This window comes from Gorilla gorilla, chromosome 7 (genome assembly GCF_029281585.2).
Source record: "Gorilla gorilla gorilla isolate KB3781 chromosome 7, NHGRI_mGorGor1-v2.1_pri, whole genome shotgun sequence".
Taxonomy (NCBI): domain Eukaryota; kingdom Metazoa; phylum Chordata; class Mammalia; order Primates; family Hominidae; genus Gorilla; species Gorilla gorilla.
Window position 1 is genome coordinate 107,425,090 of NC_073231.2, and position 14,368 is coordinate 107,439,457.

At 41.4% G+C, this 14,368-nt stretch overlaps 1 protein-coding gene across 1 annotated transcript in view; it reads left to right on the forward strand.

Annotated features, from left to right (window-relative positions):
* The window catches only part of GRHL2 (grainyhead like transcription factor 2), a 183,491-nt gene that overhangs the window by 102,663 nt on the left and 66,460 nt on the right, over window positions 1-14,368 (forward strand). The window contains exon 8 of the mRNA XM_004047391.5: window positions 3,819-3,913. Within this exon, the coding sequence (XP_004047439.1) occupies window positions 3,819-3,913 (95 nt within the window). The remainder of the gene's footprint in view (window positions 1-3,818; window positions 3,914-14,368) is intronic.

A 14,368-nucleotide genomic window follows, 5' to 3' on the forward strand; every position in this document is an offset into this window, starting at 1 on the left:
TTATCTGTATCTATATTGCATTTGTTTTTGAAATTCTTTCCTTATTTGAGCTAATACAATTTTAACAGAAGACATTTTTTATGTGGAGAAGCTATGGGAAATAAAACCTCATAATGTTGTAACTCATGAGAGCTAGGATACATGTTTGAACAAATTTTCTTGGTTTGTCTTTATTTCTAGATATGACATTTGCTTTCTTTTTTACAATTCACCTAAAGGCTGCTTATTTTTAAATGTGTATTTAAAACTTAAAAGTTGCAAGACTATCTTTTAGAATAATTAGCTATAAAGAATCAAGGACTTCAGTTGATCTAAATTCAACAGTCTTCTTTTCTCTTCAAAATTTTAAGAGTTTGGCTGGCCTGCTGGAAGCACAGGTTTATATTTAAAATCATCCCAAGTATAGTCGTATAACCTTATTCTAAATTTGAAAGATATAAAATTGTTTTTCTTTGCTTTTTGTTTTTTCTTTTAGCTTTAACTATTTATTTCAAAATCAGTAAGAAAACTGAATACCCTAAGAAAAAAAAAAATGGGCAAAGGACAGAACAGGAAGTGTTTCAATAATTAAATACATTTTTAAAACAAAGAAAAGGGCTGGGTGCCGTGGCTCACACCTGTAATCCCAGCACTTTGGGAGGTCGAGGCGGGTGGATCACGAGGTCAGGAGATCGAGACCATCCTGGCTAACACAGTGAAACCCTGTCTCTACTAAAAATACAAAAAATTAGCCTGGCATGGTGGCGGGCGCCTGTAGTCCCAGCCACTCGGGAGGCTGAGGCAGGAGAATCACTTGAACCTGGGAGGCGGAGCTTGCAGTAAGCCGAGATTGCACCACTGCACTCCAGCCTAGGTGACAGAGCGTGACTCCGTCTCAAAAAATAAAAATAAATAAATAATAAAATAAATAAATAAAACAAAGAGAAAAAAATGTAGAAATACAAAGAGTCAAAAACAAAATGAAAGATGGTTCAACCTCTTTCGCAATCAATAAATTACAAATTAAAATAATCAGTCACCATGTTTTGCATATCAATTTGGAAGGAAACATTTTGAGGAAACAAGAACACATGCACATGCACTGTTACTGTGAACGTCAATTGTTTCAACTTTAGCAGGAACACTTTGACAAAATGAATTAAAAGCCTTAAAAATTTTTTTTCCTTTGACCTGCTACTTTCACTTCTAAGAATATATATTAATGAAATATAATTAAGCATATATGCATTTTTAGCTGTATAGATAATTAAATAAAACATTATTTGAAATAGAAAACTATTGGACATCATCTGGCCAAGACAAGCAAAATAAAGTCCTGGCACATAATTCAATTTAGTAGTATTTGGCCATTAAAAGTAATTTTACACCAGTTTATGGACATGGGAAGATGCTGATGAAGCATTAGGCAAAAATAAAGAAATAATTGTTACAGTATTGTATAAAATATTTACATATTTTTGAGAAAGGGAGGCAGAGAGAAAGATAGGAAGGATGAAGTGTACCACAGATCTGTTTATAGTTGGTTATTTGTGGGTGAGAAAATTGTGATTGCTTTTAAATATTTTTCGTATTTGTTCGTGGTCTCTGACTTTCCTGTGGTGGCCACACACGCTTTTATATTGAAGTACATGCTTTATTTAAAATGTAAACATGTAGTTTGGCTTTAAAATTTCCATAGGGGGAAACCATAGAAACACAGCAAAGGACATTAGTAAGCATTTTCCGTAAGGAGACACCTGGTTGGCTATCCTGTGTGAGAAGAGATGTTTGAACTTAAAAGCGGTAGAAGAAGTGCAAATATGTTGTCGGTGGAATGCTGCCTTGTGCTCATCAGATTAGCAAGAAAGTAGAGAGAAAAAGGGAAATAGAGTTCTGGTGGGAGGCTGCACTGGCTGATCCATCCTGGAGAGTGAGTCTGGAGGGCTGTTCTGGAGAGCACATTTAGTAACTTTTTATATGATCAGTCATCAGTTCAGCTCCCAGGAGTATGAATTTTTATCACAGAGTTGTCTGTACCAGAGAGCAGAGACCACTGAAGGGTCCATCTCTGGGATGGGAGATAAGTAAACTGCGGCGACGGTCCCTGGAGACACAGTTAGAAATAGGCATGCAACTATGCTGCTATAAAGACACATGCACACGTATGTTTATTGCGGCACTATTCACAATAGCAAAGACTTGGAACCAACCCAAATGTCCAACAATGATAGACTGGATTAAGAAAATGTGGCACATATACACCATGGAATACTATGCAGCCATAAAAAATGATGAGTTCATGTCCTTTGTAGGGACATGGATGAAGCTGGAAACCATCATTCTCAGCAAACTATCCCAAGGACAAAAAACAGAACACCGCATGTTCTCACTCATAGGTGGGAATTGAACAATGAGAACACATGGACTCAGGAGGGGAACATCACACATCCGGGTCTGTTGTGGGGTGGGGGGAGGGGGGAGGGAGAGCATTAGGAGATATACCTAATGCTAAATGATGAGTTAATGGGTGCAGCACACCAACATGGCACACGTATACATATGTAACAAACCTGCACATTGTGCACATGTACCTTAAAACTTAAAGTATAATTTAAAAAAAAAGAAAAAAAGAAATAGGCATGCAACGAGCAGTGAGGTTAGATCCGAAAAGGTCTGTAGTCTGAATTGCCAGATGAAATACAGAATGCCAGTTAAATTTGAATTTCTGATAAATAATGAATACATTTTGAAGATAAGTATATCCCAAATATTTGCCCAATCTGGCAACTTTAGTCATGGAACAACAGAATTTATGAAAATTAAAGCTATGTACACAGGCAATTCAAACCAATATATTCCGTAAGAATATATATAAACACATTTATAGCTATTGCATTTGTGGGAAGGATAATAGGAAGAAAAAAGAAATACATAGTAACCAAATAAAGTCATAAAATAAGAGAAGGCCTTGAATAGACCAAGTATGATTAACTCAACTCTCCATACCTAAGTCCAAAAAGATTTTTTTTTTTTTTTTTTTTTGAGATGGAGTCTCACTCTGTCACCCAGGCTGGAGTACAGTGGCATGATCTCAGCTCACTGCAGCCTCTGCCTTCCAGTTCAAGCGATTCTCATGCCTCAGCCTTCTAAGTAGCTAGGATTACAGGCATGTGCCACCATGCCCGGCTAATTTTTATATTTTTAGTAGAGACACGGTTTCACCATGTTAGCCAGGCTGGTCTCAAGCTCCTGACCTCAGGTAATCCTCCTACCTCGGCCTCCCAAAGTTCTGGGATTACAGGCATGAGCCACCACACCCGGCCCCAAAAAGAAATTTTAAAAAAGCTTTACTGTGGTCTCCTGAATTTTTTTTTTTTTTTTTTTTTTTTTTTCACTAAAGTCCTGATGACACTGCCTGGCTGATAAACAGAATATTCTGTTCTACAAAAAATTCCATATGAAGTACCCTGGTACTTCTAGCAAAATTAAGTGGCAGAAAAGTGAGCAGGAGGGAGAGTGGGTAGGTGACATAGGGCTTGGGAGAAAAAAGAAAACCTTAATAATTTTATAAAACTAGTAAAAAATGAAACTAATGAACAAATGAGCTAAGAACATTGCTTTGCTTAGTTTTACTCTTTTAATAGAGGAACACGCTTACATTCTTATAGAGTAAGTATTAGTAGAAGAACATCAGTGAGCACCAGTCCTTCACTGTTAGCATGGAGATAGCCTGAAAAATAAGCGAAGTTTAAATTTACCCACTGGAAAATGATGGTTCAGTACATGTCACTGAGTCACTCTTACTCCTTTAAAAGCTTGTTCTTTTTTTAATGTTACAGCCGATTACAAGGAGAGTTTTAACACGATTGGAAACATTGAAGAGATTGCATATAATGCTGTTTCCTTTACCTGGGACGTGAATGAAGAGGCGAAGGTGAGTGACGTTGATTCATTGTTTATACCTCTTAACACGTGCCCATCCTCAGCAGTTTATTCTTTTTTAAAAGCCTCTATCAGTAGCCTCCTATTAAAAAGAAATGAACCTTTCATCTTTTGCCTTTGTGGAGAGTAAGGGAGAAAAGGGAGTGTGCTCCTCTGTGGCTTCCTGTAGAATGTAATGAGCCAAGCTGCATGTCCCACCCAAATCCTTCAGGCCCCAAGTTTCATTTTAGCACTTGGAGCTGGGAAGATGGGGCCTGAAAACCTTTTCCCTCTGCAGTGCAGATTCCCCCAAAGGCGACTCTGTGCAGCCTCCTCTAGACACAGAGAGGAGCTCAGAGCTGATGTCTTCGTAGGTAAGCTACTGGGTAGACCCCTGACCCCATAGCTCCTTCCAGGCTTAAGCTGGTTGAAGGATGGAATACAGGAAGCAGGCTGCAGGTCCCTGAGCTCTACTGATGGAGGTGTGGTCACCACTGTGACCTTCAGCCACTTGTTTAATGTTGGCTGCTTAACTAACCTTTTTCTGTTTTTTGGAGTGCCCACATGGTTAAGAAGTACAAAGGTAAAATCTGTGGCGAAGTGAGCCCTGAGAAGAGACGTCCACCATGGCAACGGTTTGGATAAAAGAAGGCAGAGTCATTGATACCTAGATTTGCTTTCCAGCCACAAGTCTCTTTGATTTTATGAAAACCCCAAACCGTTCTGCTATGCCCACTCTCCTTTCTGTGTTCCTTAGCTTCTGATCCTTGATTCTTATTCTGCACTCATGGGAAGGTGCCAGATGAAACCTAAGCTTGTTTTTTGCTTTGGTTCTGGACCATCTAGGAGGGTGTTAGAAGAGTTTGTCTTCAAACTAATGAAAAGGTCAATGTACACTGCTCTGGTCAATGCTTTATTGTCTGCGAGCAGGGGGAAGGGTGGGTGAGAAAGGAAACGGGTTGGGAGTTTGCAGGCACGGCCACAGAAGAAGAATTGCCCAGTGTCTCATTTCACTCAAGTATAAAACAATGTAGAATAGGCCTGAGAAAGGCGGCCCAAATGGGCAAGTGGTGATAGAGTGCCCGTACAGCCTGGAGAAGTTTCCATGGCTCAGTGCCTCCCAGAAAGGAAGCAGGCCTTGCCATGGGGTGCAAGGTTGGTCCCACACAGAACTGTAGGCAAATGTGTCTCTAAGGTCCACTCCTCCTTCGTTTAACGTTTCCTGCCCAAGCCATGTGCTTTCGGCACTTTGTTAACCTCCTCGGCTACCCGAGCCCCGTTCTCCCTGCCCCTGCCCTCCCCTGAGAACATCGTGCTTCTGTGCTCAGGGCTGTCTGCACCTTTCCCACATCCCTGCCTAGTGCCTCCTTATTCCAGCCAATGCTCGCCCTTTCTCATCGTTCCCTGTTCTCTCAGAGGCTAGATTGCTGAACCTGATCGGTAAGAGGCAGTCTGTGTGACGGCACAGGACTAGGATGGCCACTGAGTCATCCTGAGCAAGTTATCTGACCTCTCTGGGCCTCGGTTCTGGCATGCAGACAAACACACAGATTTCCAAATGTCTCTGCTGCAGCCAGCATCATGCTGAGGGCATAAAGCATGATGATCCAATGCTCTGGGGAGGGAGGCCTGGAACCAGTAACTGAGCAACAGTGTGACCAGGGAGAGGCAGGGCCTATGTCAGAGTCCTTGGGAAGAAAGTGGGATCGTGTAACTGGAAGTGTCTTATCAATGTTAAAGGACCAGGCATGGTGGCCGATGCCTGTAATCCCAGCACTTTGGGAGGCCAAGGTGGGAGGATCCTTGAGGCCAGAAGTTCAAAAGTAACCTGGGTAAAGTAGGGAGACCCCATGTCTACAAAATAAAAAATAAGCATTAGCTGGGCAGGGTGGCATGCATCTGAAGTCCTAGCTACTCAAGAGGCAGAGGTGGGAGGATTGCTCAAGCCCAGGAGGCAGAGGCTGCAATGAGCCATGATCATGCCACTGTACTCTAGCCTGGGTAACAGTATGAGACTGTCTTAAACACACACACACACACACACACACACACACCCCACCACCACCACCACCACCACTAACAACAACAACAAATGTTAAGGCAAGCTATAACTATGAGCTGTAATCATTACCATAATTTTAATTATCATGCAATCTGTGATAATGAGTGCTAGTGGGTGAATGTTTTAACTGTTCTGCTTCAATAGGGACCTTTTATAGAAAATGCCTAACCTGGAAGGTACAGTTTAATGATGGAAGCTTCAGACTCTGTAGTAAACCAATGAGATAGTTAATGTGGAGTTGAGTTGATCTTCCAGCCCAGTTCATTCCATACCACTCATTCACCATAAGCAGGAGCTTACTTTCCTTGTCTAAATGTGTGTGCCTGTGCTTGTGGGTGTACATGTGAGTGTGCATGTGTATGAACATGCATGTTGCTCAGAGCAGACAAGTTTAAGCTCACATACGCTTTGAAAAATGGCAGTGGAGGATATTTTATATTGCATTGTTTTATATTGCAAAATTTTTTAACTTCATTAATAATATTTTGAGTGACTATTACTTGGTCGCAGCAATTGTTTGAGGTTTGGGTTAATCAATAAGTAATGAAAAATTTCCAAATATTTTTCTCCAGACTACTGAAGAGCATTTAATGTTTTATTTTACTTTAAGCTCCTGGATACGAGTGCAGAACGTGTAGGTTTGTTGCATAGGTATATGTGTGCCATGATGGTTTGCTGCCCCTATCAACCCATCATCTAGGTTTTCAACAAAGCAAGAAGTAAAAGCCTTGCATGCATTAGGTATTTGTCCTAAGGCTCTCCCTCCCCTAGGCCCCCACCCCTCGACAGGCCCTGGTGCGTAATGTTCCTCCTCCGTGTCCATGTGTTCTCATTGTTCAGCTCCCACTTATGAGTGAAAACATGAGGTGTTTGGTTTCCTGTTCCTGTGTTAGTTACTGAAGAGCTTTTAAAGAGAAATCATAAAAGTTAAATCTACTTCATTAGAAAGGCTGAGAGGATTTTTTTGTCTGCGGAGCCTAAGGCATTTCTCTAAAATATCATTGATTTTATAATAAGCAGACTACAAAAGGCAAAATTGCACGATTGTTGACAGAAAGGTTTTCAACAAAGCAAGAAGTAAAAGGCAACCCTCTCACAGTGGAAGTGTTTGTGATGTTCATGTTGTGGACTTATCTATCAGGAGCAGTTGCGTTTGCATTCAAATTCCCGTTGGTAATGTCTGCACAGAAACTTTCACAGGCTTCAGGGCAGCAGGCCCTTTCAGTATCACATGATATTTTGGTTTGTGTGGCCAGAGGACACAAACCTGTGGCCTACAGCCTTTTGATGGTCCACAGAATGCATATATGTATGTGTGTATTATGCATTTTTGTACTTCTGTTTAGAATTTTTTTTTGCCCACATTAAATAATCAGAAGATTATTATTTTAAAAAATCCAGGTTTTTAAGTCTCTTGGATAATTAAAGGTTCTGGCAACCATTAGGCCTGAGTGTTTGCAAGGCTCTAATGAGGTACTGGGCTCTTTCTTTATTGCTTTCTCTAGCATTCTCCATTCTGGAACTTTCCCTACCTAGCTTTGGCGAACATTTGAGTTTTCGTGCCCAACTATGTCCCCCAGGCAACTGATATGCAGTTTAGCTCTTCACTGCCTTTCAGCATTCAGGAGGGTAGGCTGAAGCCATAGGTAGGTTCAGTCTTTCTGCCCTGGAGCTCAGAGGAATGGGGCGAGCAAGGCCACCAGCATTCTCTGGCTCCCTGGCTCCTTTGGCCTGGTCCTCATGGGGCCGCAGTGGCAGCAGGCCAGACACTGATTTGTGTCCCCACTGTTGAAGAGAGAATGTGTGACATTCTTCTGAATGCTCACAATAGTGGTAAATCTTGATCTTTCAAGATGTTTAAAAAAAAAAAACACCAGAAACCACCTTGATCCAAATGTGAATACATATCAACAAGCTGGATAATACCACTGGAGGATTAAGAATGAGGGTTTTTTTGCACCAAGTTTTATATATCGTCTTTGAAGCCGGCCATATCAGAGGAGACCTTCTAAATATGCTTTAAAGCCATGGCAGCATCATTGGAGAAACCTGTATGTCTTCCCAAGATGATTATGTTAAAGGATAGCTTTTATTTGGATATTTAAGTTTAGATGCATTTATTTAAAAAACAAAAAACAAAAAACCAATCCAGTATTTGGTATTCTTGCCACAGATCTGTAATCAAGACCTGATAATAAGGTTTATGGATTTCTCCAAAGCATACATTTTCTTTCATTGCTGACTTACATTTTATTTCTACCTCTCATTTAGCATGAACAGAAAAAAAGGAAAGACATGAAACTCTAATCATTTAATTTAATTAAATTATAGGAAAACGTTTGGCCAGGGAAGATGTTAAAGCTATTAGTTAAAATGAGGTTTGGGGATTAATTCCAGATTTGCAGTGTCCATTGCAGGTGGATTCTGGCAGAACTATTGCAGAGTTCTTCAACCCAAAACCCGTTTTGCTGGTTGTGAGACAGAGTCTTTCTGCACAATGACACATGCAGCAGAAATAGTCTCCAACAGGATCAGCTTTTGCCCTCAGGGTCTCTGCAGGCTGGAAGCCTGTGTAATGTGAACAGGCGTCCCTGGGCTTCTGATATCTAGGAGGACAAGGTTCTGAGTGTCCACACTGTCACTGCTTGGAAATTGATGGCGGGCAGGGCCCAGTGTGTGGCAGCAGAGAGAGCACTGAAATGGAGTTCAGACCTGAACTCCAGATTCTAGCCAGATTCTAGGCCAGATTCTAGCCCTGGCACTCGGGTAGCCGGCTTTTTACTTCCCCTGTTGAGTTTTTTTGCAAAAAAAAAAAAAAAAAAGCCATAAAACAATGGGAAGTGTGTTTGTGTGTATTTGTGTGCATATGTGTATGTGTGTGTGTAGATTAAGATCCCATCCATATGATCCCAATGGGAGGACTTCTGTGTCATATTCTTTCACATGACTCCCATTTACAAGAATTTTTTAATTTTCTTTCTCTCCTTACCCAAACACCGATACCTAAGAAGTAGATTTGTTGGTCACTAATCCCTAAGATGAGGAATTCCCACGCAAGACCCTAGTGAGTTATTAAAGGGCTGTGAGCTCAGATTCCTGGCACCGAGCACTGCCTTTCTCTAAGTGATGACATCACCCCCAGAGCAGAGTGCAGCAAACCCTAATTACAGGCTTCCTTTCCTCCTAGATTTCTAAGGAGAGTCTTGAAACTGGGCCCCTTATTTTTGTCCAGGGCTGTTTTCTCTGTTCTCAGTGATTTTAAGATTAAACCAATCTTGGTGTGCTACAACGACCTCTGTCATGTGACCACAGAGAAGAATTACTTGAGCATTAAAGATGCTGCTTAGTGCTTTGTGCTGACTTTCAGGAACACTTTTCCTTTTTGGATCTTTTCACTGGAACACCATAACAATTTCTGCACGTCTCTATGCTTCACCCTTCCTTGGTTTCTTATACATAAGATTAAAAAAAGCCTTCTCTCCATGAACCTTTTTTTAAATTTCCCCGGCTTCAAGCCTTTTAGAATGACCTTAGTTCAGGATTCAGTGAAAATGTTCACTACCATCACACTAATCATGCTGACAGATAAGTCTACTACTGGCCATCTCCGATCTTTATGATTTTTAGAAAAGTCTATTATAATTCAATAATATGAAACTCTGATCTCCCAGGATTATTCTTTGCTGCCTTCTAGCCCAGTGCCTCTCCTTTCAGAAGCAGACTGATTACTTTCCTGAGCGATGTCTATCCTGCTCCTCCTTCCTGCTGTGTGTTGAGTTGCAGGAGAGGACTTAGGGGTATTGGTTTGTCTAGCCTTCTGCTTTGTCAGAGCATCAGCAAATGTTCTTCCTGCATTTTGGGATTAGGGAGGACCTTCCAGACAGGAAGTTGTTGCAGTTTTAGAAAGGGCCAAGGACACAAGTAAGGCATCTGTTTTTATCTCTGTTAACAAATTTTCCTAATGAGATTGGAGGTGGGCAGGGCTGAGACCCGACAGAGGTGGGGAAGGGAGCAAAGAGCCTAAGAGACATCATGGATAATCTTCTTGGGCCTTTTAGATTCTGATTCCACTAAATATTACCTCTCAACATATCAGGCCCTGCAAGATTGGGCAAATGGAAAAAGTTAATTTAGAACTCGGGGCCCTGTAAGTCCAGAGCCCATGCTGTTGTCTCTCCCAGTAGAGAGAAATCTGATTTTTGTTTTAAGCCACAGCAAGCTATGATTTTCCTTCTTTAAGCAATCTATAGGGTATAACCTGTTTGTATCCAGAAAGAAAGAAAATGAATGGCTGACCCCATTTCCTTGAGCAAAGCCATTCAATCAGGCCACCCTGCTTTTGCCACCTGCCCTGTCCTCACGCCACACTTTCTCCTTTCCCACAAAGATGGGCCTGCTGGTGCAGCACTTCCAGCACATAGGGCTCTCTCTGTCCACGTCTTCTGTTGCCCTGGTACCTCACCTGTCCATATCGTGCATATCATTGACCGGAACTGATGTGGGAGTGAAAACTCCTTGCACTCTTCAACGGAGCATTTGCATGCTGATTAGCCTAACGCTAGTGAGCTCCTCTGCATAATTCTTACCTCACTCCAAAGATCAGTGCATGCTTTCAATTACAGTGCTGAGACATATCAGTGTTTTCTTCTCCATGCCTTTACACATCTATTCTTCATTTCCCCCATCTCTCTCCAGCTCCTTTCCGTGGCATCCTGAATTTCATTTTTATTCATTTACATGATCTCTGCACACCTTTCTTTAGTATATTTTTTCTGTTATGAATAGTGGAGGCAATTCCTTGTTCTTTTTTTGCAAAACCATGCAAGAAGCACAGCACTGAGAAATTTCCAAAGCGAGAATGAGGATTATGATCAGAGAAGATGAAGCTTGCAGGAGGCATACAGTGACCCTCTGCTCTACATGTGCAACTTAAGAAATTCAACAATCAAATCCTCACATTTACCAGGGTGGTAATTGGAAGTGACTTTTATAGAGAGATTCCTCTAATCTTGGGTCTCTTTGGAATGCTTCAAGTGCATTGGATTTACAAAAGAGATGTGCATGTAATTTTTGAAACTGTGGGAAAATGCAAGGTGAGGAGACATGTTGATATTTCCTCTGGGCCCTATTTGCATTAATAGTTTTGCCCCATTGCCTTCCTGTTGGATTTTGCTTTAATACTAACAAGGAAGTATCATCTAAGAACTGAGAGCCAGTCTCAGGGAGGTAAACAGGGATGTGCTAAGATGAGTTGGCTGGTGAGAAGAAACTAAAAGTGCAAGTTGAAAGTAAAATGTTCTCATCTATATTTGTAAATCCACTTTTAAGGGAGAAAATGAAGTTGATTTAATGTCCCAGCACTGCCTGACAGCTGCCCTGGACTAAAGAGTGCATCTGATGTGGCCTGGGTCATGGTGACTGCAGTGATTGGCTTCATGTTGTGAGATGTGACTAGAGCCATCATATAGACAGACTTACTATTTCTATAGAAAACCTAGCTCTCTTCCTCCTCCCACTTCCTCCACTCACCTCCTCTCTCAGTGTTGTCTTTTCAAGGTGAGCAAGCCAAGCCTAGCTTTCTGCTCCAGCAGCTGCTACTAGAGAGGAAAAATAACTCTGTGTTCTCATTATCTCAATTTTAGTAGCTTAAAAGATAAGATGGTGAGAACTGCAGGGCTTTGGCCATAGTTTATGAAAAAGGAGTAAATTGGAGAAAACATAGGTGTTCTCACTTCTCATATGCTGCAAATTATTCAGTCTCTTTGGGTGAAAAATAAGGTTATGCTAATTGAAAGGCTGGCTTGTATTCGGTACCAAATCATGGCAAATCCATCAACTTGTCTCAAATTTGTTCTTTTTTCTCCTTTCCCCCTTCCCTCTATCTCTCTTCCAGTTCTTTTTGGTCTAAACTGCTTAACCAGTTTTTATTGAGCCTCCATTGTGTGCCAAGCACAGTTCTTTTGAAAATTAAAGTTTTGATAGTCTTAATGGATCATGCTTTCCAAAGGGCTGTTCCTAAATGGACAGCGTTCTTAATCTGCTGACCTCCATTGCTGGATACCAAAGGAGAAGGGAAGATGTGTAAACACTGTTTTTCAGGATGCAAATGGAAACCAAAGGACTGTCTGAAGGAGACTACACTCCTGAGTGCCCTGTGGGTTCATGACCTTGCTTATTCCACAGCCCGCACCCCTCAGCGGCCCAGTGCTTTTGTCTGGGGAGTTCTCTTTCTGCTTACAAGACAGTCTAGGATGATATGGGGTTGACAGATATTCATGATTAAGAAAAAGTTATACTCCAATTTTTTGCCTAAATTAATGTATTGGCTGATTTTAAACAGGCGATCTTGTGGAAAATTACAGAATATTACAGAACATATCTCATGGTCTCAAAAGTAAAAATAGGGCTGGGGGGCACTCCTGGGAGGGGTCTTGAAAGATTGAATTGCACACTGCAAAGCAGGGCAAATGGCATTTTTTTATGTGTTTGCTGAGGTGTGGTGTGAGTAAAGGAAGCCTTAAAGGAGAAAAGTAAACATTTGCTGGAGTCTTTGGTATTGAACTTAAACAAAGCCATGCCTTTGTTCCAGTTTTATAAGGTAATGGATGTTAGGAAAAGCTATAAAACTGGAGTTAATTCATATATAAAAGGAATAATCTTTGGAAGGCATCTCACCAAAGGTATCAATGGCTAGATCTTTGTTAGAATGTGAAGTATCCATGGTTTCTGGACTGAATTTTGCTTAGGACTCTGTAATTAACATGTACGAACTACTGTATTGTGCAGAGAATTAGATTGCATACTTGGGTTTCATAAAATGATTGTGTGTGCGTGTGTACACAATGACTAATATTTGTTCAGTGATTACCATATACCAGGCACTCTGCCAGGCAATCTATATACATTATGCAGTATTCATATTTTTAAGTAAATAGCAGTTTCCATTTAACTAATGAGGAATTTGAAGCCCAGAAAAGTTAACTAGCTTACCGGAGGTTGCACAGCTGGCGCCTGGTAGAGCTGGAATTCTAACCTTAGGCTGTCTGGTTCTGAAGCATGTGCTCTTTCCATGGCACCTTTTTGTTTTGGAAAGACCTAGTAGTAATATCTCCTTTATTATCTCTGACAAGGGAATAACCATTGCTGTGAAGCTGCGCACCCACTGCATATCAGGCACTGGGCCAGGCGGTGGAGGGTCCTGAACAAACAAGCCAGGCAGAATCCCTGCGCTCAGACAATGTTTGGACTAGGCTAGCAACTGAGACACAGATGTAAATAATTGTAATACAAGGTAGGTAAGTGACAGTGGGTCTGTGGGAGATAAAGTGCTAGAAGAGGTCTGAAGAGAGAGGCAGCTCCATTTTTTATTTTTCTACATTTTATTTTTTAAAATTTCAAGTGAAAAGTTGAAAGACTAATACATTTGATACCACTTACCCTTTACCTAGATTGACTCATTGTTAATATTTTGCCAGATTTGCTTTGTCTCTGCTCTCTCTCTCTCACACACAGACACACACACACACACACACCTACACCTACACCTCATTTCTAAGTACTTCAGCATGTAGAGAGGTCCTCTTTCTGTGGGATCAGGAAGACACAAGGAAGGACGTGGCATGTAGGGTGTGTCTTCAGGGTCAGGTGGACTTAGACATAAGGAAGTTGGAAGAAGAGTGTGTGGTAGGGAACAAGGGGGTGTCCAAAGGTGCAGAACCTGGAAAGCACAAGGAGAGAGGGCACTGTGCCACTCAGGAGAGTGTGACACTCAGGAGAGACGTTAGTGTTAATTGTAAAGAGGGGATGATTGAAGTCATGAGAAAGGACGAGACTGCTGGGGAGAGAATTGGAGGGTGGGTAAAACAGGGTGAAGGATAGGACTTAGACACTCTCCATTTAGAAAATGTAGAGGGAGGGGAGCTGGAGAAGAAGGGGTGGTGAGTAAGAGCAGAGAAGAAGAACAGGGAAGGAAGGAAGGGGGAGGAGAACGAAGAGCACAAGGAGAGGGCCACCAAAGTCCAATGGTTCAGGCAGTGGTTGCTCAAACTGTGGTCCTCAACAAGCAGCATCAGTGCTGACTTGGTAGATTGTTAGAAACACAAATACTTGTATCTCCCAACCCAGGTCCACTGAATTAGAAACTCTGGGGGTGAGACCCTTTAACCTGTGTTTCAGCCAGGCCTCCTGGCGATTCTGATGCACACTAAATTAGGAAACGCCTGATATAAAGATGCTGCTAAGAAGGCTGCCCTTGATTTAAAGAAAGCAATTTCAGAAGTAAATTTATACATGCACATGTGAACAAAAGCCACGTAGAAAGACATTCATTGCAGCATTATTTATGACAGGAAAACACTGGAAACAACCTAATGTTGAAGAAATTGTCATTCCATATTTCATACTTTT